Source organism: Ziziphus jujuba, chromosome 4 (assembly GCF_031755915.1).
Source record: "Ziziphus jujuba cultivar Dongzao chromosome 4, ASM3175591v1".
Classification (NCBI taxonomy): domain Eukaryota; kingdom Viridiplantae; phylum Streptophyta; class Magnoliopsida; order Rosales; family Rhamnaceae; genus Ziziphus; species Ziziphus jujuba.
The window spans coordinates 9,504,526-9,531,110 of record NC_083382.1 but is presented as its reverse complement, the minus strand read 5'-3'; the positions used below and the strand labels follow the sequence as shown (position 1 = coordinate 9,531,110).

General features: G+C 33.0%; 5 protein-coding genes and 1 long non-coding RNA gene across 7 annotated transcripts; 2 read left to right on the top strand and 4 right to left on the bottom strand.

Moving 5' to 3' along the window:
- Nucleotides 1-1,141: 1,141 nt before the first annotated feature.
- Nucleotides 1,142-3,495, top strand: LOC107416860 (glycine cleavage system H protein 2, mitochondrial). Its single transcript, XM_016025411.4, has 3 exons — nucleotides 1,142-1,304; nucleotides 2,013-2,272; nucleotides 3,114-3,495. The coding sequence occupies exons 1-3, from the start codon at nucleotides 1,217-1,219 to the stop codon at nucleotides 3,240-3,242; spliced, it is 477 nt and encodes a 158-aa protein (XP_015880897.3). The 5' UTR covers nucleotides 1,142-1,216; the 3' UTR covers nucleotides 3,243-3,495.
- A 397-nt stretch (nucleotides 3,496-3,892) lies between these two features.
- On the top strand, nucleotides 3,893-4,393 carry LOC107416862 (uncharacterized). Its single transcript, XM_016025413.4, has 2 exons — nucleotides 3,893-4,033; nucleotides 4,125-4,393. Exons 1-2 carry the CDS (start codon nucleotides 3,938-3,940, stop codon nucleotides 4,236-4,238), a joined length of 210 nt encoding a protein of 69 aa, XP_015880899.2. The 5' UTR covers nucleotides 3,893-3,937; the 3' UTR covers nucleotides 4,239-4,393.
- Nucleotides 4,147-5,900, bottom strand: LOC132799332 (uncharacterized). The gene is made up of 4 exons (XR_009638689.1): nucleotides 5,842-5,900; nucleotides 5,639-5,717; nucleotides 5,414-5,504; nucleotides 4,147-5,298 (listed from the first exon to the last, which is right to left on the bottom strand). It is a non-coding gene; the product is annotated as an uncharacterized LOC132799332 (long non-coding RNA).
- A 355-nt stretch (nucleotides 5,901-6,255) lies between these two features.
- On the bottom strand, nucleotides 6,256-8,749 carry LOC107416848 (probable gamma-aminobutyrate transaminase 3, mitochondrial). Its single transcript, XM_060816728.1, has 6 exons — nucleotides 8,722-8,749; nucleotides 8,040-8,134; nucleotides 7,120-7,175; nucleotides 6,938-7,026; nucleotides 6,753-6,829; nucleotides 6,256-6,656 (listed from the first exon to the last, which is right to left on the bottom strand). Exons 1-6 carry the CDS (start codon nucleotides 8,747-8,749, stop codon nucleotides 6,537-6,539), a joined length of 465 nt encoding a protein of 154 aa, XP_060672711.1. The 3' UTR covers nucleotides 6,256-6,536.
- A 2,007-nt stretch (nucleotides 8,750-10,756) lies between these two features.
- Nucleotides 10,757-16,519, bottom strand: LOC107404604 (vanillin aminotransferase-like). 2 transcript variants are annotated; one of them, XM_060816505.1, is made up of 19 exons: nucleotides 16,358-16,519; nucleotides 15,330-15,442; nucleotides 15,107-15,191; nucleotides 14,942-15,014; nucleotides 14,409-14,506; nucleotides 14,081-14,173; nucleotides 13,713-13,786; nucleotides 13,588-13,626; nucleotides 13,406-13,494; nucleotides 13,264-13,340; nucleotides 13,094-13,168; nucleotides 12,634-12,681; nucleotides 12,451-12,534; nucleotides 12,270-12,357; nucleotides 12,111-12,189; nucleotides 11,872-11,962; nucleotides 11,675-11,753; nucleotides 11,373-11,488; nucleotides 10,757-10,950 (listed from the first exon to the last, which is right to left on the bottom strand). In XM_060816505.1, the coding sequence occupies exons 1-19, from the start codon at nucleotides 16,397-16,399 to the stop codon at nucleotides 10,876-10,878; spliced, it is 1,518 nt and encodes a 505-aa protein (XP_060672488.1). In that variant the 5' UTR covers nucleotides 16,400-16,519; the 3' UTR covers nucleotides 10,757-10,875. The 2 variants fall into 2 exon arrangements, with proteins under 2 accessions (XP_060672488.1, XP_015867059.3); XM_016011573.4 differs by having other exon boundaries at nucleotides 15,330-15,460; nucleotides 16,358-16,517.
- A 1,351-nt stretch (nucleotides 16,520-17,870) lies between these two features.
- On the bottom strand, nucleotides 17,871-25,970 carry LOC107416874 (gamma aminobutyrate transaminase 3, chloroplastic-like). The gene is made up of 19 exons (XM_016025425.4): nucleotides 25,811-25,970; nucleotides 24,094-24,230; nucleotides 23,792-23,876; nucleotides 23,530-23,602; nucleotides 23,220-23,317; nucleotides 22,837-22,929; nucleotides 22,268-22,341; nucleotides 22,135-22,173; nucleotides 21,969-22,057; nucleotides 21,793-21,869; nucleotides 21,620-21,694; nucleotides 20,610-20,657; nucleotides 20,423-20,506; nucleotides 20,252-20,339; nucleotides 20,089-20,167; nucleotides 19,561-19,651; nucleotides 19,391-19,469; nucleotides 19,049-19,164; nucleotides 17,871-18,124 (listed from the first exon to the last, which is right to left on the bottom strand). The coding sequence occupies exons 1-19, from the start codon at nucleotides 25,850-25,852 to the stop codon at nucleotides 18,053-18,055; spliced, it is 1,539 nt and encodes a 512-aa protein (XP_015880911.1). The 5' UTR covers nucleotides 25,853-25,970; the 3' UTR covers nucleotides 17,871-18,052.
- Between the last annotated feature and the right edge of the window lie 615 nt (nucleotides 25,971-26,585).

Sequence of the window (26,585 nt, the reverse complement as noted above, 5' to 3'; positions counted from 1 at the left end):
TTGAAATTTTATTTTCTATTGAATTTTGATCTTTAAACTATTTAATTTTTAACAATTTTAAAATATGCAGTACATTTTTTGTAATAAAGGAACAATAAGATTACAAAATGACACATCCTCATAAAGAGCCCTACATATTGTATTAAGTACAAAGTAGATAAAAAAATAATTTAAGGATTAAAGTACATTAAAAACTAAAATTCAAAGAACAAAGTGCCAAACAAAACAAGTTTAGTACCAAAATGCAATTATAAATATAATTTAGAGATTAACAAAGAAACAATAAAATTACAAAATCAAACATCCTTTTAAAGAGCCCTACATATTACATCAAGTACCAAGTATACAAAAAGATAACTTAAGGATCAAAGTGCCTAAAAAATTAAACTTCAACTACCAAGTAACAAAGCGAAAAATCCTTAATAACAATTAGATTTTAAAATTCACAATTTGATAAAACACAAATTACTTTTTTTTATTTTAATAAATAACTAAACAGAATTGAATATATCAGAGCCATTAATACCTTGTCAATGATATTTTAGACGCCTTTCATCTCAATCAGATCTATATGCATGAAATTTATTAAAAAAAAAAAAAAATGTCCAGTGTTCAAACTTTAAGACGGATAAAATTCTTCCATTTGCGAGTTGTAATGAGTGTTTTTTTTTTTTTTTTTTAAGAAAAAAAAAATTAAACCAGTTGTAATGTGTTTAATTTTATCCAAAAATTAATATAAAAAATAGATGATTTTATGGGGTGATTTTATGGAGAACCTAAATTGTAAAAGCGCAACATTCCAAAATGTATTATTAAAAAAAAAAGGGAGTAATTTCATTTATCTCCTTTTAAATTTTACTTAAATATAATTTAATTTTTTCAATTTCAAAAATATTATCAATTTCCTATTAGGTTTTAAAAAATTATAATTTTTTTACCTTTCCTGTTTCACTAACACTTTTAAAAATGATATTATTTAAATTTCTTTATAAATGTTAGCTATAATTTTTAAATTATGTAAGATTAAATTATTTTGAAAATGTTATATTCCCTAATAAAAAATAAAATTAATTTTTTTTTTAAAAAAAAAAACGAATTAACCGGGCACGTCCGTTATAGAGCCGTGTACGTTGAGTTTCGGGAGTTGGAGCATCGGGATCAGTGCATATATCAAAGAGACAGAGACAGACAGGACAGAGAGAGAGAGAGATCAGAGATGGCGATGAGTAGCAGTAGTAGGTTATGGGCAGCAAAGGCTGCTTCATATCTCAGGCTCTCTCTTCCTTTTAGAGGCTTTTCTTCTGGTAATTCCCTCAAACTTCCTTTTTATTGCTTTTTTCTTGATCCCTTCTGACCTTGTAAGTCTTTTTATTCTTAGCGGTCCGTATCCAGAAGTCTCATATGCCTTTTTTTTTTTTTTAATTTTTATTTTTTAACTTGAATGTAACGTGTTTTGTCATGGTATTTTGCTTTTTGTTTTCATTCTTTAATCCCAAGTTCTAGAATTTTGGTTCCTTTACTTTAAATTTCTGTATGTTCGGGCCTTATCTCTGCCTAATGAATTGTTCATTGTAAAGTAGTTCTATATTATCAGATTTCAGCTCAGTGTCAAATTCTGTAAATTGTTGGTTCCATTAAAATGGTAATTAAGATTTCAGAATGTGTTTGTGAAAAAGAAGAATTGGGTTTGGTTTTGTTTAATCCTATCTAAATTTGCTTGTAACCCTCCAGCCCATCTGTTATAATTTGATTCTTAACAAACTCCTCATATCTGCTTCCTTCTTAGTTCTAACCGATTAATATGCTTCACATACCCCAAAAAAGGAATGACATTTAGTCACTATCGATATTTGCAATTTGCACTTTTCTACTTTCTGCAACTCCCCAGAATGTGTACCTGTAGTTGCTTTTATGTTTGCAGGAGACATAATCTTGACTATGGAGTTTTGGGTTTTTTTTTGTTTTTTGTTTTTTTGGTATTTTTCTAACGCTAATCTTTTCTCCATCTCCAGTTGTAAAGAATTTAATGTATGCAGAGTCTCATGAGTGGGCAAAACTTGATGGAAATTTGGCTACAATTGGAATAACAGACCATGCTCAGGATCATTTAGGGGATGTTGTATATGTTGAGTTGCCAGATGTTGGGGTTGGTGTTACACAGGGCAACAGTTTTGGTGCTGTTGAGAGTGTGAAAGCAACCAGTGACATAAACTCTCCTGTTTCAGGCAAAGTAATCGAAGTCAATGAAGAGCTAAATAGCTCTCCGGGTTTGGTAAGCACTGATCACATTCATTGAGTTCCATATATGAATATTAAGTTCACAGCATGCTTCATCACTAATCACATTAAGCTTGGCCTGTTGATAGTCCTCATTACAAATAAAAAAACAAATAGTTCATACAAGCCATTGATGTGGGAAATTAAAGTTCATTGTCAGTTGAAGCTCTAGCATTTCAAATATTTTGAAGACAGAAAAAGTGATTTCTACTTGGTTTTTCCCCAACTAATAACATTTTAATTGCTTATCCGTTAGAAAAATTAGGAAAAGAACCTTGAAGATTTATATTAGTCTTCAATTTCACACTTACAGGTTACCGAGTCCCGGTTATACATCGAAAGTCCAGCACTTGAACGGTTTTCTTTCATTATTATGAAGAAAGCTTGTGTAGACCAGTCACCGAAGTTAAAACCTTTCAGAACTACGTATGTTTAAGTTTAGCTGACATTCTGACAGAGTAATGGTTTCTTATCCGCTAGAGTTGTGCATTTTGGCATCCAATAATTCTACTTCTCACTTTAATAACTTTTGGATGTAATTAAGTCATATAAACTGCTTCTGGATGTCTCTATCAGGGCCAAAAAGACTTATTAGACATAAAAAGATATGAGATTTATGATTAGGACATTCGATTGCAAGTTCATTATCATTAGAAGTTCCTATGAATGACCCAACAACACTTGCAATACTTAATTGCTTGATGTGGATAATATATAGTCCTTAACCAGAACAACCAGAATATTTTCCTGCAGAACACTAGTTTGCTAGATGTACCATTACCAGAAGATGGGTAGCTTTCTTATGCGCTTTCTATTTGTGAATCATGATGGTACAGGTAAATGCAAGTCCGTATGAAAGGGGATGGATTATAAAGGTCGAGATGAGCAGTAAGGATGAGCTTAATAACCTGATGGATTCGGATAAATACTCCAAGTTCTGTGAAGAAGAAGATGCGAAACATTAGCTGACCTTGAGAACATTAACAATAATTGTTTTGGTCGAAAGACACCAAGTATAAAGCTGTGCATTCCACCTTTCATCACGGCAGTCGAAATAAATTTTTACTTAAAATTTTCCTTATAGCAACATAATTTTAACTGTTTTTCCATTTTCTTCTCTTTGCCTTGTAAGGGGGATATGTTGATTCGACCTTAGAAGTAAATATTTCAGATTAAGCATCTTGATTTATAAGAGGAATTTTGTCTACTTTTTGGGGATCTGGAACATGTTATGCAACTTGGTTGTTTTTTTTATTTGACATCGCCTTCTTGATGTGCACAAGCTCTGAGTTCGTCTAAACTAAAATAAAGAAAATAAAATAAGAAATATAAAAGACAACAATGTGAATCCAATTCAGTTCAATCTATTTCAATCTATTTTGTTTTTAAAACCACTTATAATCCAGTCCAAAAAAGTCAAATAAATTGGCAAATTTGTATATGTAACGTGCTGTAACAAACAATTCATAATTTTTAGTCCCTATTATCCGCTACAGTCAAATGGACCGCAAAATCAAAAGGGACTTATGTAACATGGGTTTAAAATAGGTCCACATCATTTTATCATTTTCGGTGGTGGTTATGCTCCTTATCTCTTATTCTCAGACACCCATTTGAACATTTCTTACACTGGTAATTCAGCAGAGAGAAACAGAGAAAGATGGATGGCTTACAACAAATAGGCCTCCCAATTCTGGGAATTGTAGCAGCTGCTGCTGTCACCTTCTACGCTGTAAGCTTCAACGAGATTAGAGAGGTATCCTGCTCTCTATCTGTCTCTGTCTAAGACACACACAATGCTAATTACTATACTCTGTGTTACTTGTAATGTTACTTTGAACATGTAGAAATCTTTCAGAGATTTCGAAGATTCAGACACTGAGAATGAAGGATTCAGGCGATTTCCAAGCTCCAGGGAAAAGCGTGCCAGAAGAAAAGCCGAAAAGGATGCCAAAAGTTGATTCACTCTGTACCCTTTTTCACTTTCTTCCTTTACATGATATTACAATATTTTTCTTCTCTATCGTGCTTTTGTACTACCCTTTTCTCTTCTTGTTTCTATGACTATAAATTAGATGATTTTTTTATTCAGAGATTTATGATTTGTTTGGATTCACTATCAAAGCTATCTGCATATGAATATGATTTAACATTATCTAAGCTAAGGAAATATAATTAAACACTAATTACTATATCATACAGCAGCAAATAGAAAATACTTTATTTTTTACACCAATGGTCTTTTTTTTTTTTTTTTTTTTTGACAAGTCTTTCATGGTGATGAATTTATTTTTTCTGAGACTTGAGATAGTTGACCATCTGTTCGCATTCCTTTAGCGCTTGGCTGTCTATGCTTATTATCTGACAATTATGATAACAAATTTTGGGCTTTAGTTAGAGTTGGAACTTCAATATATAAAATAAAAAGAAGGGGGTTTTACATATCCTTGCGAAGTTTAAGGAAAACTGATCTCAACTTGATCATGTAGAATCAAATGGTTTTGCTAAAGCTTTTTGTGCTTTCAGACAGTTTCAACGCATTGTAGATTGCATCTAGTTCTCAAAGTTTAGTTTTTTAAGCTAAAAATAGAGAACATTCTTATACTGGTTTTTAAAAGTATATTGAGGAAGATTCATAAGTTCACCTTATCAACTTCTTCATCTGAGATGATATATGGCGGAGCCAAGGATCTATTATCACCGGTTACACGTATGAACATCCCACGCTGCACACATTGAGCTCCAAAATATGCACCTATATCTGTATCCCTCATTGTTAAAAAGTACTATAAGGTGATTACAAAGATCAGAAAATTTATATCATTGAAGAATGGTTGCCCGTTCAAAAAAATGCAGCTTAAGCACAAAATTCATCCTTGACAAGTTGAAAATATCTATTTAATGTGAACCATATTTGAAAAAAAAAAGAAAAGAGAGAACTTGCCCCATTCAGGAGGGAATGGATCGTTGGGTGATTTGTTTGTGAATTCTGTACCGAGCACCAAACCAGTCTTCCCGAATCTGCTACAATTCAAGGAGTTGCATTCAAAATTAAAAGTTTGTACTCTCTCTTTCATATTGTCATGTGCAGTATCTTTTTTACCAAAATGATAAATTTTGGACGGAAAACACATACCTCCCCAACAGTTCGAGTGCTAGAGAAAGCTTTTAGACCATCTTGGAACCTTGGCGAAATGCTATTTACATGCTCAAGAATCTTTGTCTCCCTAAAAACAAGCAATCAAACTTCTGTTACTATCAAGTTAATATGTGACTAACAATATCAAATTAGGATGCTTGGATTGAGTCTAAAATTGCATTTAGTTTGCAATATTTTTAAAGTTCGGTAGAAAAAACTAACTTATAGATTTTGAGCGCTTCAATTGCAACTGCACATGGAACTGGATGCCCTGAATAAGTAAATCTGTGAGAGAACGAACCTGCAAATGGAAATAACCGAAGTGAAGAGCTTAAAGGGGTGTGAAATGAAATTGCAATGAGTTTCTCTACTATAACAAGCTTGTTGCTTTGGGAGTGTATAACTTCTGAAACTTGAGGACTTACATAAACAGCAGCAATTGGCATATATGCAGAAGAAAGCGCCTGGATATTCCAATAGCCGTAACTATTTAGAAGAAGAAAAAAAAAAAAAAAAAAAAAAAAGATGATGCGTTCCAGAAGATGTAGGGACTAACTCTGCATTTGAGATATTGTTGTTCACTTTACCTTTGCCACTGAGACAAGGTCCGGTTTAATGTTGTATTTGTCACATCCAAACATTGTTTCAAGTCTCCCAAATCCACAGATAACCTAAGATTAAAGGATTGAGCAAAGCAAGCCCAAGCTTAGGAAACACCACCAAAGAGCTATGTATCATAACAGAAAAATGAGAATGGTAACACTAATTACCTCATCTGCAAGGGAAAGAATGTCATATTTCTTGAGAACTATTGAATCTGCATTAATATGAAACTTACTTGTTAAATTTCTTTGACGTTGCAAAATATTATGATGTACATATGTTAAAAAACAAATAGCCTGCTTCAAAATTTGAAAATAAATCACAAAACTTTAGCTGGTGCACTTTTCTAACCATTGATAAATCATTTATATAGAACTAACCAAAAACATTATGCTGTTTTGAAAAGCATTTTTTGCTACACAGTTTTAACTTTTTCTTCTGCTGGGCAGCTAAAGCTTGCATCCATCAAAACTACGTTAGCCAGCCAACCAGCAAGTATGAGATGCATATATTACATTCATGGAAGTTTCTGGCTAGAGTTCAATGTGAAAGAGCAATATACCTTTTCGAAACAAGTCTTAGGGGGAAGTATCACTCCTTCTGCTCCCATGACAGGTTCAGCAATAAATGCAGCTATCTGAAATGAACAACCATTTTCCTTTGACAACAAAGAAGAAAGAAAAATGAAGTTGCTTTTATTGATTTCCCAAACAGTTTAGTTATTTTCTGTTACCGTCTCTGGTCCCTCTTTGAGGATAAGATTCTCGAGATTATTGGCAGATCTGGTTGAGAACTCCTCCTCAGTCTCACCTTCAAAATGCATCAGCATTCATAGTGTTAGTATAAAAGATACTTGATTTAGATAAAGAGTAAAAACAAAAAATAAAATAAAAAAGAGATAGGGAAAATATAGACAACCTGGAAGATGAAAACGCCAGTGGTGAGGGCAGTCAATGTGCAGCACAAATGGAGCTGGAAGATCAAATGCTTGATGAACAGCTGGAAGGCTGTGATTAAACTTTTTAAGTTACTTGGAATAAAGAGATTCATTAAATAAGATAATTGTTTCAGAAAATAAACTTCTTGTAAATTTATCCTACCCAGATAGACTAGCTGCTATAAGAGTTGAACCATGATATCTGTCAAAATGTGAAATCTAATTAAGTTACTTGAGCAGAATGCAAAGTAAAAACAGAGGAAAACAATATCAGCTTAGTTATAGAATATATGATTTTGCTCGAGCAATGAACTTCTTTTTGTTTGGCCTTCCGAGTGCATTATTATAGTACCAAATGAGTTTCACCTACATGCAAAAAAGTTTCAGAAATTATCCATTAATTTACAGCCCTCAGTACTCAATCATGGAACTCAATTGATATTTGATATAAATTTATTTCTGTATTTTTTCTATCAACTTTGTTATCTTCACCAAAAGAGTTTTCAAAGTGTTACGGTTAGCTTAAAGAGAACATAAAGAACATAATGCAGGAGGACTGGAAGTATGTCTAACTTCAAAGTCAACATTGCTGAAGAATATATACTTCTAAGTCAACATCGATGAAGTATGTCTAAGTCAATATTCTGATAATTCTAAGTCAGAAATATCATCAGAATTATCATCAACTATTGGGAGTAATGGCTATCACTGACTCACCTGAGTATCATTGGCCTCTGATCCACTCTTTGTGAAGAAAACTTAAGCCATTTTCCAATCTGTAAAGATTTCTAGAAGTTCCTTTGCTAGATCCTAGAGAATGAGATTGACAAGTAAAAGTCAGAATTGAAGATCTTAAGAAGCTATCCTCTTAAATATTTTTCAATTACACAAGTAGTTTCTATGCCAAACTAGCTGAAAATGAAATAAGTTAATTTTCACAACTTAAAAAATAAATAAATAAATAAAATTGCAGTTATCTGTGGAATAGAACACCAATGGGGAAAACAAAACAGCAGTGAGTCATGGAAACATAAACATCAGATATTAGTTGTACCAACAAAATTGAAACAGCATAACAATTACCAAAGAAGGCTTTGTAGTGCGATTCCAGGAGTGGTAAAATGGCAAAGTATTCATTTGCGCGGTTGCAGCAGCAACAAGCCGAGGTTCATTTCCCCCTGCATGTTTCAAGATTACATGACTATTAGAAACCAAAGTCTAAATTGAAGTAATTTCATGTAAACATATATTTCGACTGGCCATCAATATATATACTTACATAGGGTGCATGTCTACAAATGAGTCAACAGGGCTGTGGGTACAAAATATATATGGAACACATGGAAATGTCATAGTAAAGTCAAGGGATGGGAATATTCTGCATGAAACATGGACAGAATGCAATGGGAAGGACAGAGGCAGTGAAGCCTAGGATTAAAACAACAAAAATTTGCAAATGAATTCAATTCATGTTATTGAACTTATCAAAGGGATTCAAAAGATTGATACAGAGCAATACCTTAACAAAAACAAACATGAAAATGCTTCAACATTTTGCAGTTAAGCGAAGAAATGCCTCTGCAAACTTCTAGAGCCAGCAACATGCTTTATATGTGAAAAATTCAGAGAAAAATTACACAGTTTAGGAATTTTTTGTTCTTCAAATTTTGATCAATGAATAGCATTTTAAGAAAATACAACAGTAAGTGGTATAGGAGCAAGAGATAGTATTTGGTATTACCTTAAAATTGGGATGGCAATTTGCCTTGTACATCCTGAAAACTGCGGTGCATCGTTTTTATTTGGGCCGTTTTTTTTCAAAAAATCGAAGTTGCAGGACGGATTCAAGATAAATCTTTAAAGTCCGAATCGGGATCAAATTGGGACCAGGGAACAAAAAATCCAGTCCGAACCTAGTCCGTATATATTTATTTATTTATTTTTTAATATTTCATATATTTAGATTATTGTATTTTTTAAGAATATATTTTATTATAATTGTAAATTTGGACTTTAATATATTTTATTATCTTTTTAATGCATTTTAATGCATTTTATTTATATTTTATTCATAAAAAAAAAATTTTTATATAAATTTCTTAAAAAAATTATATTAATTATAAAAAAAAGTAAACGGAGAAAAGCACCCCACCCATTCCCTGATCGGGAAATCACAGTCCCCGCACCACCTCTAAAGAAACAGAAAAACCAACGGGGACAGGATGAAAAATTCTTCGCGAAAACGAGGATGGAATTTTAAAAACTAGCCCGACCCGTCCAGTTAACATTCCTACCTTGAAACTTGATGAACCATTTTCAAACAGATTCATCTTATTTCAAAAATATCATTTATGTCGCTAATGGTTGCAAAAGATTTTCATTTGCATCCTTTATCGTTACATTTATACCCCCATTAACATCAATCTCTATCATTTGCACCCCTTATAGGAGTTCAACTGACATTTTCAAAACCAGAAAGGCCAGTGTTTCATTGAAATATAGGGAAACCTTACGAGGTCGGTGGGGAATTATCCCATTGAAGTAAATCACAACAAAAATGCTCAAAACATTGGGTCAAAATGACGTATCAAATAGTATATGGTATGGCCTCTACAGGCCTATGAGTTTGATCTGTGTCCATTTTAAACATTTCCATCACCATTTATGGATTAGACTACTGAATTCAAAACTTGTATATACTCAAGACGTATATATATATATATATATATGTTTTTTTTAAAATTATAAAACATTAATAAAGAAAATTAAGAGAAAGGAAGACGCTATTGAAGTTCCTTAAAATCTATATTATATATCTCTTGAGATAGAAGAATCAAGTAAAGCTTCTTGCATTTTTTATTGCTGTAAGAACATAAAACTAGAATTAGAAAACAAAATTCTGAAACATATATCTTTCAGCTATTAAAAAATAAATAAAAAAGTTACTATTCTTTCCTAATAACGATAAAATACTATAGCAGCAAAGTTTACAAATAGTGAAAAAGTGATAATAGATTAAAAAGAAATAGAAGCTACTTTTCTGCAAGAAAAGAGGAAAAGGTGGTTAATCATTCCGCATACTGCTTTGGATGAAAAATGTAAAAAAGCCTCTGCTCTCAAGGCAAGCTCTATGCTTTTGAGGCTTAAAACAGTTAAAATGATATATATATATATATATTTATACCAAACCCTATTGTTTAAATCCAAAAAAAAAGCCTATACCCTATTAGGAAATGTCTCACAGCGGTGACACACATCCCATCAACTTTGATGGGACATCCAAATTCTTCTTGTTTGTCGCACTGATGTTGGGAGGGATGAGTTGTAGCCCACCATACCGACGACCACGCCCAGTAAAAATTTTCTATACATTTAGATATATATAATACAATAATTATCATATTGGGATATCTTGATTCACAATCATAAAAATTTGGTAATGAATTTAAAATCAAGATATTTTGATATTTTGAATAGATATAAGAATTCATGAAAATGTTGATCTTCTAAACCTTGTTGTTTAGGGAAAAATTTATGATACTTCCGTAATATAATGGACCAAGTATCTCGTTGATTAAAGAGGTACATACCTACTTTCTCTCTTAGTCTTGGACAAACAAAATACTAATTACTGTACTCTGTGTCACTTTGTTACGTCATTTTGGAACATGTTGAGATCTTTCATAGACATGGACAATTCAGAACTGAGAAATGAAGGATACAGGTGATATCCGATCTCCGGGGGAATCCAAGCAGAAAGAAAGAAAAAGATTAATCACTATATCAATGCAGCATCACTCTAAAAGAAAATAGTTTATTTTGACACCAATATTTTGTTTTACAAAGTGTTTCATGGCGAAGTCTCTCATGATTTACATTTTGACCAATATACTCCAATATCAGCCACTGCACTTTACAGTTACTTCTGCTGAGACTTGAGATAGTTGACCCTCTCTTCAGTATCCTTTAGTGCTTGTCCAAATAAGCTTATCATCTGACAATTATAATAGCAAATTCAGGCTTTAATTAAACTAATAGCATGTATCAACATCTTGAACAAGCAGTAAATAAGTAATGATCTAAATGAAACCTCAGAGACCTATTTTCCTGACATAGTGACTATTTAAGGAAAACTGGTCTCAACTTTATCATTCAGCATCAATACTTTTGCTAAAGCTTTGGTGTTTTTCAGAAACACTTTCAATCCACTATAAATTGCATCAACTAGAGCTTTTTTTTTATTTATTTTTTTTATTTTTATTTTTTTTTATAGCTAAAAATAGAGAAATTGCATCAACTAGAGTATATATATATATATGTATATATATATATTTTTTTTTATAGCTAAAAATAGAGAACATTCTCAAATTTTTAATGGTTTTTAAAAGTGGATTGAGGAATGATTCATTATTTCACCTTGTCAACTTCTTCATCAGATAAGATAAAAGGTGGAGCCAAGGAGATGTTGTCCCCGGTTACACGTACAAACATCCCATGCTTAACACATTGAGCTCCAAAATATGCACCTATCTCTGCATCACACACCGTCAAGTGGTACCATGAGTAAGGGGATAACAATGATCAAAAAAATTCATATCATTGAAGAATGGTTGCCCGTATCCAAAAAATGCAGCTTAAGCCGTAAAGTTCATCCTTGACAAGTTGAAAACATCTATTTATTATGAACCACATATGCAAAAATGAAAGAGGGAACTTGCCCCATTCAGGAGGGAATGGATTGTTGGGCGATTTATTGTCTGTGAATTCTGCACCGAGCACCAAACCAGTTCCCCGAATCTGCTACATCTCAAAGAGTTTTGTCCAAAATTACAAGGTTTGTACCTCTCTCTTTCATGTTGTCATGTTGTAGTCTCTTGTTCACCAAAATGATAAGTTTTGGAACGAAAATACATACCTCTCCAACAATTGGACTGTTAGAGAAATCTTTTAGACCATCTTGAAACCTTGGCGCAATGCTATTTATTTGCTCAAGAATATTTCTCTCCCTGCAAACAAGTAATCAAAGTTTTCTTACTATCAAATTGATAGAACTCATTGGCCATGGACGTGACTGATAATATCAAATTAAGATGCTCGGTGTCTAATACTGCATTTAGTTCAGAATATTTTTAAATATCAGTAGAAAAAACAAACTTATAAATCTTAAGTGTTTCAATTGCAACTGCACATGGAACTGGGTGCCCTGAATAAGTAAATCCATGAGAGAAAGAACCTGCAAATGGAAATAGCTAAAGTGAAGAACTTAAGGGCCAGGTGTGAAATGAAGACACTGCAGTTAGTTTCACAAAATACCAAGCTTGTTGCTTTGGGAGTGTATGACTTCTGAAACTTCAGAGCTTACAATAACAGCTGCGATAGGCAAATATGCTGAAGAAAGTGCCTGGACAGTCCAATAACAGTAACTATGCGAAAAAAGATAACTTGTTCAAGAAGATGAAAATTAACTCCGCACTTGAATTATTGTTCATTTTACCTTTGCCACAGTTACAAGGTCTGGTTTAATGTTGTATTTATCACATCCAAACATGGTTCCAAGTCTCCCAAACCCACAGATAACCTAAACATCAAAGGATTGAACAAAGCAAGCCCAAGATTAGAAACAGCACCAAAGAGTTACATATCATAACAGAAAAACGAGAATGGCAACACTAATTACCTCATCTGCAACGAAAAGAATGTCATATTTCTTTAGAACTGCTTGAATCTGCATTATATATATTAAACTAAATTGTACTTAAACTTGCTTAATTATTGTGGGAAGAAGGTGATGGAAATTTCTTTGATGTAGCAGAATATTATGATGTACATATGTTAACAAACAAATAGCCAGCTCAACCATCAAAGATGATTGAACAGTGAAAAATAAATCACAAACTTTACCCAGATGTGCACTTTTCTAACCATTGGTAAATCATTGCTATAGAACTAGCCAAAACACTTTGTTGTTTCTAAAAACATAGTTTGCTACACATTTTCTTTTTTCTTCTACTGGGCAGCTAAAGCTTGCATCCATCCAAACTACATTCACCAGCTAACCAGCAAGTACGTGATGCATATATTACATTTACAGAAGTTTCTGGCCGGGAGTTCAACATGAAAACGAAACAGCAATTTACCTTTTCGAAATAAGTCTTAGGAGGAAGTATCACTCCTCCTGCTCCCATGACAGGTTCAGCAATAAATGCAGCTATCTGAAATGAACAACCATTTGCCATCGACAATGAAGAAAAAAGAAAAATGAAGTTGCTTTTATTGATTTCCCAAACAGGTTAATTATTCCTATTACCGTGTCCGGTCCCTCTTTGAGGATAAGACTCTCCAAATTATTGGCCAATCTAGTTGCAAACTGCTCCTCAGTCTCACCTATAATATGCATTATTAGCATTCACAGTGTTGGTAAAAAAACACTTGATTTTGTTAAAGATAACCTGGAAGATGAAAGCGCCAGTAGTGAGGGCAGTCCGTGTGCAGTACAAATGGAGCTGGAAGATCAAATGATTGATGTAAAGCTGGAAGGCTGTGATGAAATTTTTTGAGTTACTCAGAATAAAGAGACCCATTAAATAAGATAATTGTTGTAGAAAATAAATTTATCGTAAATTTATCCTACCCAGATAGACTAGCTGCTATAAGAGTAGAACCATGATATCTGTCAAAATGTGAAATCTAATTAACTTCAGCAGAATGCAAAGTGAAAACAGAGGAAAATAACATCAGTTGAGTAGTTGAATGTACGATTTTGCTCGAGCTATAAACTTCTTTTTGTTTGGCCTTCCTAGTGCATTATTGTAGTACCAAACGAGTTTCACCTATAAGCAAAATGTTTCAGGAATTATCCATTAATTTATAGCCCTCAGTACTTAATCATGAAACCGCATTGATATTTTATTTAAATTTCTTGTTGCATTGTTTCAATCAACTCCAGAATCTTCACCAAAAGAGTATCAAGTTGTTAAGTGTAGCTTGAAGAGAAGATAAAGAACAGTTGAATACCAAAGAACATAATGCAGGAGAACTATAAGCAAGTATAAAACAACATTGCTGAAGGGAAATAAATCAGAATTATCATCAACCATTGGGAGTAATGGCTATCAATGACACACCTGAGTATCATTGGCATCTGACCCACTATTTGTAAAGAAAACTTTAGCCATTTTTCTAGCCGTAAACATTTCTAGAAGTTCCTTTGCTAGATCCTGCAGAATGAGATAAATAAATAAAATCCAGAATTGAAGATCTTAAGAAGGTATCCTCTTAAATATTTTTCAATTACACTAGCAGTTTATCAGTTAACTTTTCACAATTAAAAACAAAATTCATTGTTATCTGTGGAATGGAACATGATGAGGAAAATAAAACAGCAGTGAGCCATGAAAACATAAACACCAGATATTACCCAGAACAACAAAATTAAAACAACATAACAATTACCAAAGAAGGCTTTGTAGTGCGATTCCAGAAGGAGTGGTAAAATGGCAAAGTATTCATCTGTTCAGTTGCAGCAGCAACGAGCCTTGGTTCATTTCCTCCTGCAAGCATCAAGATTACGTAAGTATTCGAAAACAAAGTCTAAATTGAAGTAATTTCATTTTAAAATATATTTCTATCAGCCATCAATATGCGTAGAGTGCATGTCTATAAATGTGTCAACATCATTGTGGTGCAAAACATATATCTAACACATGGAAATTTCATAGTAAAGAGGAGAGCAAACTGGGGGCTAAGGGATGGGTGTATTTTGCATGAAACATGCACAGAATGAAATGGGAAGGACAGAGGCAATGAATCCTAGGAATTACACAACAAAAGATTGACAAAAATGAAATCAATTGATGTTATTGAACATGTCAAATGGACTTATAATATTGATACCAGTGCAATATCTTAACAAAAGCAAACATGAAAATGCCTCAATGTTTTACGTTTAAGCAAAGAAACAATGGAAAGGAACAAAATACAAGTACCTAACGGATTGCTCCAAAGACCAGCAAGAGCATCAAGATATTTCTTCCCATTGGTATCGTAAACATAGCAACCCTGACATGTTTGATCATAAAATGAAAGATTTTTCTCAAATTTCCTTTGACAACTTTAAGTCATTGCAAGGAAAAAAGAATTGATAGGCATACCTCAGACTTTTCAATAACAATAGGTTGCAAATCGGTAGTCTGCCAACCAGCAGTGAAAGGTGCAAGCATATCATGCCCTTTGTACCTTGTAATTGTAAAAAACATGTTAAGAAGTAAATACATAATAAATTAATTCCTCATTCACATGCTTTACATGTATGCTGCTAGAACATAGGAACTTTTATATTCATAAATGAATTATTTGAATAAGAAGCACAATTACCCTTTACTTTGTTCGGCAGCAGCTGTAGAATATGACCCTGAACTATTTAGTCCGAGTAAGCCAACCTGAGGCTGAGGGAAATGCTTCTGCAAACTTCTAGAGGCAGCAACATGCTTTACATGCGAACTTAACTGTAAATAAGTTGGACAAAATACAGAATTTGGGCATTTTTTTACTCAAATTATGATTCATGAATAACACTCTTAACATGCATAGAAGTTTTTTTAGGTGCAAGAAACGATATTTGATAGTTCCCTTGAAACTATATGAAATATTTTCGTTAAACAAACTGCTTCAGCTTAGCTATATGTAACTTTTCATTCCTGACTGAGCTTCACCCACACCGTCTTTGTAATTTGTTGCATTTACCTTACCAGGTGGTCTGTTGGATGCAGACCTAAGGCTATAGCCCTGGTTTTACATGGGACAAACAACTCAAACAATTATTCAGCACAAATACAATTTAAATGGGGTACCAAGGATTGAACACAACGCCTCTTGTCACAAGGGCTCCATATCATGTTAGGTAACCATCTATAAAGCTGGTCAAACAATGTATATATATCAAGCATAGTTTTCAATATTTAAAAACTTTATAATCTATCTAGTGCTAGAAATTGGATATAAAAGAGTACTATATTTTTTATTTTTGGGATACAATGTAAAACACTACTAGAATTCATGAAAAAACTAACAAAGGATTCAAAAGACAAAAATGGAAGCTAATTTTCTGAAAGAAAAAAGAAAAGGTGATTAATCAGCAGCCAAAAACTTGGATATTGACCAAAAAAACACAAAGATACTTGGATGAAAAATGTAAAAATTTAGCCACTCTTCTTAAGGCATGCAATTTTGGAGGCTTAAACTACCCAAAATGATATTATTCAATATACATGCATATATGCATATACATATATATTCATAACCAAAACAAATAAAAAAAAATGAGTCAATTAAAGAAGAAATCACATCAGAAAGATGCAAAAAGGGAAAAACAAGTACATGGGTATTGGACAAAAAATTTGTACCTGGGTTCTGAGAGCCAAACGAAAGAGGTGATTGCCGATCATTTTGTGTATTGTTTGCTTTTGTCTGATGAACTCATTGAAGAAATGAAGAAAACTAGGGAGCTCTTGTAGCAGTTGCAATGTCAGTGCAAGAGTGAGTCAGCTGCCTTTGTCTTTTTTACGCCAAACACATTCCTCAACTGAATACGACCATTATTACCAAATAATAATAATAATAATAATAATAGATCAAATAAAATAAAAGGAAAACAAAACATAAAACAAACCACCGTGCTCAAGCTGAATGGACAATCTAATTTTAAAAATATAATTATCTCCATTACGTTTTAATTTTGCATCAACTTAGCCGGAACGCAATAAATTTTTTTTGGTGAATAAACTATATATAATAAATTAAATAATAGTTTTTTTTTAAAAAAGAAAAACTAATAAAAATTAATGGTGTAAAGATTTTAACCAATTTACCCTTATTTAAGTTTAAATCTCCCTTCTAGCACCAAAAAAATAAAAAAAATAAAAAAATAAATAAAAAGGTTTAAATCTCCTATCTTTAATTCAAAAAAATAATAATAAAGAAATAAACTGGTTGCAAAATTTTAAAGAATATTGTTCTAATTATGCTACAAGATTTGTTAGTCTCACTACACTTGATGATAATTTGACATTCTGAAACTTTTTGGTAGTACTTTCATTACGACCACTGCTCAATACCATGTTCATTATAATGTCCAACTGGGTACAGAGGTGGAAATTTGAAGGAGCTGATCAGAAATTGGATGGTATAAAGTTTTGGAGCTCCATGAACGTGTTCATGTTAACGCCTTTAGTTTCTCTGATGGAGAATCAAACTGGCTATGGCTTTGTCCAGAATCGCATCAGGGAAGTAACGTTGCATGAGCAACTCAAACGTTGTGTCTACTTTTCGATAGTCATTAGTAGCGCTCTGGAGATGTAACATGAGACCGAGAGAACCTGCACAAGATGGGTAAAACAAAGAGTAGTTGGGAATACCAAATAACTCCTCGGCAGCCGCCAACGTCCATCATCGGCGGCAAGCACAGAGAGTCCACCACCAAACCAACCACTGGCAACCCTAGTGTTGTCTTCAGGGACACAGCAGGAGGATGGATGATGAAGTTGATCGTGGGTAGGGTGTTTGTTGTTTGGAAATTCATGGAATCCATGAAATTTTCCCACCTTGGTAGTACTCAAATGGCGATTTGGTCAGCATGAGAGCCATGGAAAGACGACCATCTTTGTTTGAATTAGGAAACTTTGTCATCTCTAATGCCATTACAACACGGCCAAAACCAGAGAAGGTGATGAACAATAACTCTGCTTTTTTTTTTTTTGGGGGGGGGGGGGGGGGGTGGGGGAATGATAATAAAATTTTACTTAGCACATAATGCAAATTTAAATCATAGAGAGATATAAGGATATCATAAAAGAAGACTTCACTTGATAACCCTATAAATTATTTATTCTATCAAACAACAAAAAAATGTGAAGAAAATTAAAAAAAATATAGATATATAATATATATATATATATCTGAAATCAACATTATTATTGAAACAAAACATGGTTTACAATATCTGTTTTTTTTTTCACATAAGGCCCAGTAATGAATAGCTTTTGTTTGCAAGAGCCAAAACATTTTTCGTAATCATCAACAGCCAATAATAATGGCAGCAGCTACTTCTGACCTTTGAGTTCCTTCACCCTCTCTTCTGTTGCTTTCAGAGCTTTTCCATAGATGTTTATTAACTGCTTTCATTAACAACTAACGTCAATACATGCATATATATATATATATATATATTACGAAGGAAGGGCAATTTTCACCTAGGTGGAGGTTTGAACGTGAATCTGAATATTATTCTCAATGGTTTTATCACTAGGCCAAGCCTATAATTAGCTCTTATTAATTTGATTTCAAACAGTTTACATTATGGATTATTAGCCTTGATTTCAGTTGAAATGCAAGATCATAATTTTACTATGATATGCGTAGAAGCCCAACTGCGGTGGTGACAATCTTTCACCAGAAAAAGATTGGTTTTCTATAAAAAGATTTACATGTAATTGTATGCAAATCCCACCATAGTGTAGCGTAACACCCCAATATGAATCTGGATCTTCTATCCCCTTTTTTCTTATCTTTATTACTGTCTACCGATGATATGATACTACCACATTTAAAATCATAAACACAGAAACAAAATAAATTTAATGAAAAAAAATAACTCTTTTATAAGATGAGGTGGTATTCTATCACTGGTTAAACAGGAGTAAAGACAGCATAATGGGAAGACAAGATCTCCAATCACTTTGGAAAATGGGTCCACTTGGCACTATGGTAGGGGCATAATTCATTGTCTACGAAAATTAAGTTCATTAACATAAAAAATAAATAAATAAATAAAAAACCATAATGAAAACATGAAAACTACTTGGTGTTGTGGCAGTGCAAAATTTGTAGAGAAATTCAAAACCCTAAACAAAAAAACAAAAAAGGAAAACTATGTTGACCACACGTGATTAAACGGTGAACATAAAAACTACTTGTCATTGTTGGTGGTCGCAAAATTTATCGTCTACTAAAAGAACAATTTGTAAAGATATTCATGACAACTTAGAAATAAATAAATAAAATTGAGAGGGCAATAGTGTAGTATTTCTTTAACCTACCTCGTCAACTTCTTCTGGAGATATTATAAATGGTGGAGACATCATAATGTTATCACCTGAAACACGTACTAACATGCCATGTTTTTCACATTGAGTTCCAAAGTACGCACCTACTCCTGTTATCCACATCAACTAGAATGAACATAAAAAAAAAATAAAAATAAAAAATAAAATAAAATAAAAAAAAAGAGCAGATACACATTGCATTGCATGATTATTTGGCTTTTCAGAGCAACATCTTCCCCGTGAAATTCATATACATCGCTTCAAGATCAACCATGCATAACTAGAAAACCAATTCCAAGACACTTTAGAAAAGAAAAAAAAGACAAAGAAACTTGCCCCATTCTGGAGGAAATGGATCATTAGGTGACTTGTTATCTGAAAATTCCGTACCAAGGATCAAGCCGGTACCACGTATCTGAACCACATTAATTAGATAAAAATGTCTCTGCATCATGTATGTATTATCTCAACAACCAAAACGTGAAAACTCAAGAAACAAGATTTACCTCCCCTATAATGGGACTGTCAGCAAAGGCTTTTAAACCATCTTGAAACCTAGGTGAAATGCTCTTTACTTGTTCCACAATATTTCTTTCCCTGCAAAGATTATAAAACAGCTCAAATCAGATACATGAGGAACTATAAATCGAGCACACTGCACCGCACAGACATGAAGCTATATAAGCTCACTTATGTTAATCTATTATCATAAGACATGACCACCAATTGGAGGGCCTCTTAATGGTAAAATGTGTTCACCAAAAGGTGAATCAAATCACCTTTTTGAAACATATTTTTAAGGAATATCAACTGAAATACCAGACAATAAAAAGACACAAGTAGAAAGAATAGTTTCAAATTGTTCGCTCATATTAGCTTTTTGCCTCAGACATCCAACAGGATTCACATCAAAGATTATGTTATTAGAAACCGAAACAAGGCTAGTGCTTCACTACTTGTTGTATACTTAGATTATGTTGAATCCTTGGAATCTATATATTTAGTTTAAACAGATAATTTGTAATGGAACGAACTTGTAGATCTTTAGTGCTTCAATTGCAACTGCACAGGATACAGGATGCCCCGAATAAGTAAATCCATGAGAAAATGTACCTGGAGCAAATAAAATTAGGCAAAGCAATTGATGATAACAACAGTGAAAGATACTAACAGTAATAGATGGGTTCCTTGACATACCAAGCTTATTGCTTTGGGAGTATATAACCTCTGTAATTTCAGGGCTCACAAGAACAGCTCCAATGGGTAAATACCCAGAAGAAAGCGCCTGAAAGTCCAAAACCAAGAAAAACGTGAATGGTATATATTGTCTGTGAATTTTCTCTTTGTTTGGATTGAACCTTACTTTACCTTAGCCATGGACACAAGGTCTGGTTTTATGTTGTATTTGTCACACCCATACATTGTCCCAAGCCTTCCAAATGCACAGATTACCTTAACATGAAAATTAAATGAAGAAATAAAAGCCCAGACTTAAGAAACACAAGTAAAGAGGGTACGCATATCATAAAAGTAGATATGTACGAGCACCAAGTACCTCATCCGCAATAAAAAGTATGTCATATTTCTTCAATATAGGTTGAATCTGCATTGAGTATGAAAATAAACTTAGTGTATATTTCTCTCTGGGGGCAAGTGGAAAGTTGAAAAGAGAGAAAAAAAGAGCAAAAGGAGAGATATATTTACAATACTGCACAGTGAGAAAGCCAATAATCCAAAAGGATCAAGTAGTATGTTACATCCATGGGCACGCTCAAACAAAGTGCACATTATTTGAATATGAGCATATCTTGGTTATTTCAGATTGGTGTCTCTTTTTCAGAGAGCATGATGAAGCCCCATTATACAAATAGTAGATGAAAAAACTTTGTTTTTGGGCTAAGGCAACAAAACTCACGCACCCTTGGAGCAGCAAGTTATGATCCCAAGTACTGGTTCAATGCCAATGACTTTCCTAGCTATTTGATATTCAAGCACGCGTAGATATTTAAAACAGAAATTCCTCAGCGGTACAGAATTAAAATCAGTGTAAAGTTGAAATTTTCCAGAATTTACAAATGTCTTTATCACTTATGTCACGGAAGAAGACTATTTACTAATTGATTACTGTTTTGTTTATTCTAGCGATGGCTCAATCCCAGGACAAACCAGTTATAACAGGGACACAAATCATATGTTTGTTTCCATTCCAGTATCCAGATCCACACACAGGGGTTCTAATTTTCATACCATGTCAGGTTCTCAATTGCCAAATTGTGAACTTTCTATTTGAGTGGTATCCAACTGACTTGTACATAGAAAAGGTCTAACTACCCAGAGAAACAATATTTTTGATTAAGTACATTTAAGCTTCTAATTTATATGCAACGGATCTAATACTGGCCCGCAAGCCTTGACATAGGAAATTTCCTCTTGCAGACCAAATAAAGGTGGTTAAATGAGTATGAAGAAAGCAAGAATTTTAACAACCAATTCCTGATTAATCCACCCACCCACACATAGAAAAAACAAATGAAAAAGAAAGAGCAAAAGGTCCAAAGGACATACCTTATCAAAATAAGCTGCAGGGGGAGGTATGACACCTCCTGCCCCCATGACAGGTTCGGCAATGAATGCAGCAATCTGAGAATAAGATTTCCAAAATTAGGAAATTATAACAAACCATCCTTCAAGTAACAGAATAGTCTACCATAGTATTTAGGTGATGCTACGAAATTTACCGTCTCTGGTCCCTCTTTGAGGATAAGATTCTCTAAATTATTGGCCAATCTGGTGGAGAACTCCTCCTCTGTCTCACCTGACAAATCCATTACCATGTTAAATGATGAATATAGACCAGACAAAATAATAACAAAAAATCATTAGGATTAGACCAGTAAATTGAGTAAATAACTACCTGGAAGATGAAAACGCCAGTAATGAGGGCAGTCTGTGTGCAGTACAAATGGCGCTGGCAAATCAAAATTTTGATGCAAAGCTGGGAGCCTGTCACAAAAGTTTCCTAGTTAATGGACTGAAAAGGTGATGCTTTCATGATAATTGTGCTTGTAAATTTATCCTACCCAGAAAGACTGGCAGATATCAATGTTGAACCATGGTAACTGTAAGAGAACAAAGATATGATCAGTGACTGGGGCATGATGACAAGGAAAACAAAAAACAAAGAGAAAACTTCAGTAGAGCAATAGAGAATACGATTTTGCTCGAGCTATAAATTTCTTTTTATTAGGTCGTCCAAGTGCATTATTATAGTACCAGACCAGCTTCACCTACAAGCAAATTTATTTACAAAGATGTCATCTATACTTGTCAACATTTTACATAAACAGCATATCATCCACCACAAAATTTTGGTTTTTGCTAGTTTAAATCATTTCCCAAACATTCAAAAAAAACTGGAGGTAAGTTGAGATCCAGAACCATTGAACTTGGTGCATCAAAAATTAAGGGATCTTTGAGACATGAGTTTTGGTATTCTTTGGTTGATGTTCATTTATCATCCACATGTTTGAATCAAACAGAATAAGTATGATTTGTAATTTAATTAATAGGCTAGCTCAAAAGCTAAGAATTCCTTTAATTAACTTTTTGTTGTCCTCCCATAATTTGTAATAGACAATAAATTAGTTTCCATGGGGAGCTCAGATTCAAATGCAACATGAATTAATTTCATGAAATTGCATGTAGAACAGTGTAAATGTCAAATCTTTGATATCACGGACAAACACACAATGCAATCAAAATGGTCATATAAACTAGCAGACCTGTGTGTCATTGGCTTCTGAACCACTATTTGTAAAAAATGCTTTCGCCATCTTGCTGGCAGTAAAACTTTCTAAAAGATCCTTTGCTAGATCCTGTGAGATGAATTAATAACTAAACATCATAAGATATATTACCAAAAAAAATATATATATCATGAGATAGAATCTCCAAAATAGTAGCCTTCAACTATCTTGCAGCAGTTTATAGTGATAAAAAAATAGATGTTTAAGCAGTACAAAGTTCAATAAAACTTCTAAATTATAGAAGAGTTCAATAAAACTTCTAAATTATAGAAGAATTTGAAACTAAGTAACAACAAATTTTGAAGACAGAATCCCAAATTTATTTATGATGACTGGTAACCAAGAAAATGTATGAATACCAGAGAAGGTTTTGTGGTACGATTCCAAAAGGAGTGGTAAAATGGCAAGGTGTTCAGTTGTGAGGTTGCCGCAGCCACAAGTCGAGGTTCATTTCCACCTGAAAATTTTTGAACATAAGTTTTCGGCAATTAAAATCAGATGTACAAGCAAGCACATGCATTTTAAGTGTAAATATGAATGTCTTGGCATCAGAGATGACATCATATTTGATGGAATTAATATTCCAGAAGAGACATCAAACTTAATGGGAAACATAGAAGTTTTTATGTCAAAGAATAACAATATAAAACATAATACGGATACTGATACCTAATGCTGTGCACCAAAGACCAGCAAGGGCATCAAGATACTTTTTCCCATTGCAATCGTAAACATAGGAACCCTGAGACCATTAATCAAGTAAGTTATATTGTTAATAGCCCAACCAACACTGAAAAGAAAAAAGAGCAGATACGTTCATAGTTTCACTAGAACCCAGAATTACTTTTGATACAAGTAAGAAATGTTAGGCCAAGAAAGGATACAAGACTAGGAAATATTACGATTATTGGCCGAAATTTAAGAAGTTCACCTCAGATTTTTCTATAACCAAAGGATGCAAGTCATTAGTCTGCCACCCAGCTGTGAAAGGTGCGAGCATATCATGCCCCTTAAACCTGACAAAACCAAGAGGCATTGTAACAAAGCACATGTAGGTTCAGATTCTCAAGTGTACACAAATACACACATACAGGCTACTAGACAAACATATGCAACAATGGACATAACAATATTAAAGGTCACATACAAAAAATAAGCACAAAAACAGAGAATAAAAGAACTCAAGAAGTAGAAAATTATATATAGAGGAATAAAAAATAAAAAACCATTTACCCTTGACTATCATTCAGATTAGTCACTGAATCTTCCTTCTGTGCTTCTGTGCTATGATGTCTGGCAATTACAGAAACCTTAAGAGTATGATCCTGTAGAACTCTAGTAGCAGTAACATTTTTCATATATGAACCAAGCTGCAAATTAAGTACAAAAATCAGAATATTTTGGAGATAAGAACGCATAGATAACCAACAGTGAAGCATACTGGGAAAAATAAAAAGATTTTGCTTAGCCGTCTTTATAAATCGCTCCATTAATAAATGCGCACAAACGGATAATATCACTTGCACAAAATATTGTCATGAATGCAAGGCTACCCCTGGCTATTGAAATAGATCAACATCAATTTTCATAATCCCATTGTTAATTTTTTACCATATGTGTATGTAGAGATCCACTCAAAACAAATGATAGTCACCTCACACTATGTATTGAAATTATGTTTGTTAGGCATTATTGAGCACACGTCCTATAATCCTTTTAGCTATAGCCTTTGGGATAAATGACAATTTAACATGGTATTAAAGCTTTGGTGGCCGTAAGTCCTGTTTTCAAACCCTGGTATCCCCATTTGCATTTGCATTAACTAATTGTTCTAAGTACCAAAATTGTCCAAATCTATACCTTCATTTGCATCAAGTAATTCTTTGGCACGTGTAAGGCCCTTATATGGGCAGGTTTACACATGATTATTGGGTCCACTTCCTATTAGCTATAGCTTCTGGGATAGACATAACTTAAAACTATGTACAGTTTCCATGCATATATCTATCTAAGAAGGTGAAATACAGTAGTTGCAACTTGCATGTATTTTGCAGAAGCAGTTGTCTACAAAATTTCTAATTTTAAGCAGTATGGTTATTTGAAGAAAACAAATCGAATGAGAAGGCCAACCCTCAGCATTGATGAAGCAACTAAGCGAGAACAAATGATATTAGACTTCACAAGTATTATTATGGTTTTGAAGAAGCTAATACTGAAGTATAAAAAGTTTATATCTTTTCTTTCCCAGGGTACGCTTAGCAACCAAATGGTCCCTTGCTGACCCAAAAAAAGCAAAAAGCAAATGTAGATCATTATGTATCAAGGGAGTAATACAAAAGGCATATATTGTACTAGCTAAATGAAAGTAAGGGATATTTTTCTCAGTATAGTAGGTGGATTAAAGAATCATGAAAACAACAATTTATCTGACAAACGTATTTAAAAGATTAAACAGAGCAAAAATAATAATAATAATAAAATAAAATAAATAAATATATATATATATATAAATATATATATATATATATATAATTTGTGATTAAATTAAAGAAAAGCATCCAAATAAAACTAATAAAGCAAAACATAAACCATAAAAAAAATTATAAAAAATTAAAAAAAGGAAGCTAAAAGTAGTTTTCGAGAAATCAGTCAGTAACGGAAAGAAATGTCAAATTATTAATTAAATCCTTATCTTTCCCTACATTTTCTCTGAAAAGTAACAGTCTTTTAACTTGGAAAAGTCTCAAAAGAGTGATCAAAGAAAACAAAATCACTGTTTAGCATAAGTCTCAGAATGATGAACTGCATGAATCATCCACAGCAACAAAAATATCCAAACTTTCTTTTACATACCAAAAACTAAAGAAATCACTGAGAAAACACATGAATAAGATGAAATTCCAATAAAAACAAAATGGGTTTTTATTTTGTTTTTAGCAGATAATGTTACCTGTGTTCTGAGACTTGATCGAAGGAGACGATTGATACCCATTTTTTTCTTTTCTTGATTTGCACTGCAAAGCAAGAACTGGGGAAGTCTTGTATTTAAACAGAAAAAGACTGAAGTTAGTGGAATACCCTTTTGTGTCCGATTCCTGAATTATTGTTTTCTTCTGGAAGAAGACAATTGCTAAGCGGTAACTCCTAACCAATTGGGCCAAACCTTGTCAATTTGCCAGCTTTTACCATGTTCCTCCCGTTTCAACTCACTTTGGTCAAAACATTTCCAAATACAATTTTTTAAAAAATTCTAAATCAAAGAATCCCCCCCCAAAAAAAAAAAAAAAAAAAGGGTAAAACTATGAAAATAAAAATTATTTTTGACAGCTTAAATACATACTCAACTTTCTTTTGCATAACAATTCACCCAAAAAAAATAATAATAATAATAATTTTTTTTGCAAAGCAAACCGTATGATATCTCTAATGATTACCCAAAAAGTTAAAAGTTGGATATTCAAACAAAATGTGAAAATACATGGAACATGGAAAGAATCTAGATAATATTTTTTAACATAAGCTAATAGTCAATGGTGGAATCCAAATTGTATACTAACCTACATTCTTTTCTTTTATTTTATTTATTGTGATTTTATATATAAAGTGGAAGATTCCAACTTTATTACTGGATTATCGTTACACTAATCTATGTCAATGTAATTAATAATTTTTAAGTAAGGATATAATTAATAATTTAATGTTCTAATTCTTTCATAATCCCAAAA

Coding starts and splice junctions, on each gene's coding strand:
- LOC107404604 (XM_016011573.4), bottom strand. CDS start 16,399: ATGATCGGCAATCACCTCTTTCGTTTGGCTCTCAGAACCCAG. Junction 14,174..14,408: donor GCACTACAAAGCCTTCTTTG/GTAATTGTTATG, acceptor CTCATTCTGCAG/GATCTAGCAAAGGAACTTCT. Junction 13,169..13,263: donor TCAAAGAGGGACCGGACACG/GTAATAGGAATA, acceptor TGTTCATTTCAG/ATAGCTGCATTTATTGCTGA.
- LOC107416862 (XM_016025413.4), top strand. CDS start 3,938: ATGGATGGCTTACAACAAATAGGCCTCCCAATTCTGGGAATTGTAGCA. Junction 4,034..4,124: donor GCTTCAACGAGATTAGAGAG/GTATCCTGCTCT, acceptor TTGAACATGTAG/AAATCTTTCAGAGATTTCGA.
- LOC107416848 (XM_060816728.1), bottom strand. CDS start 8,749: ATGCACCGCAGTTTTCAGGATGTACAAG. Junction 7,176..8,039: donor GCACTACAAAGCCTTCTTTG/GTAATTGTTATG, acceptor TAACTTAATTAG/ATTTCACATTTTGACAGATA. Junction 7,027..7,119: donor ATAGCAGCTAGTCTATCTGG/GTAGGATAAATT, acceptor GTTTAATCACAG/CCTTCCAGCTGTTCATCAAG.
- LOC107416874 (XM_016025425.4), bottom strand. CDS start 25,852: ATGGGTATCAATCGTCTCCTTCGATCAAGTCTCAGAACACAG. Junction 20,507..20,609: donor TACTTTTTATTGCGGATGAG/GTACTTGGTGCT, acceptor TTTCATGTTAAG/GTAATCTGTGCATTTGGAAG. Junction 19,470..19,560: donor ACAGTCCCATTATAGGGGAG/GTAAATCTTGTT, acceptor AATGTGGTTCAG/ATACGTGGTACCGGCTTGAT.
- LOC107416860 (XM_016025411.4), top strand. CDS start 1,217: ATGGCGATGAGTAGCAGTAGTAGGTTATGGGCAGCAAAGGCTGCTTCA. Junction 1,305..2,012: donor TTTTAGAGGCTTTTCTTCTG/GTAATTCCCTCA, acceptor CTCCATCTCCAG/TTGTAAAGAATTTAATGTAT. Junction 2,273..3,113: donor TAAATAGCTCTCCGGGTTTG/GTAAGCACTGAT, acceptor ATGATGGTACAG/GTAAATGCAAGTCCGTATGA.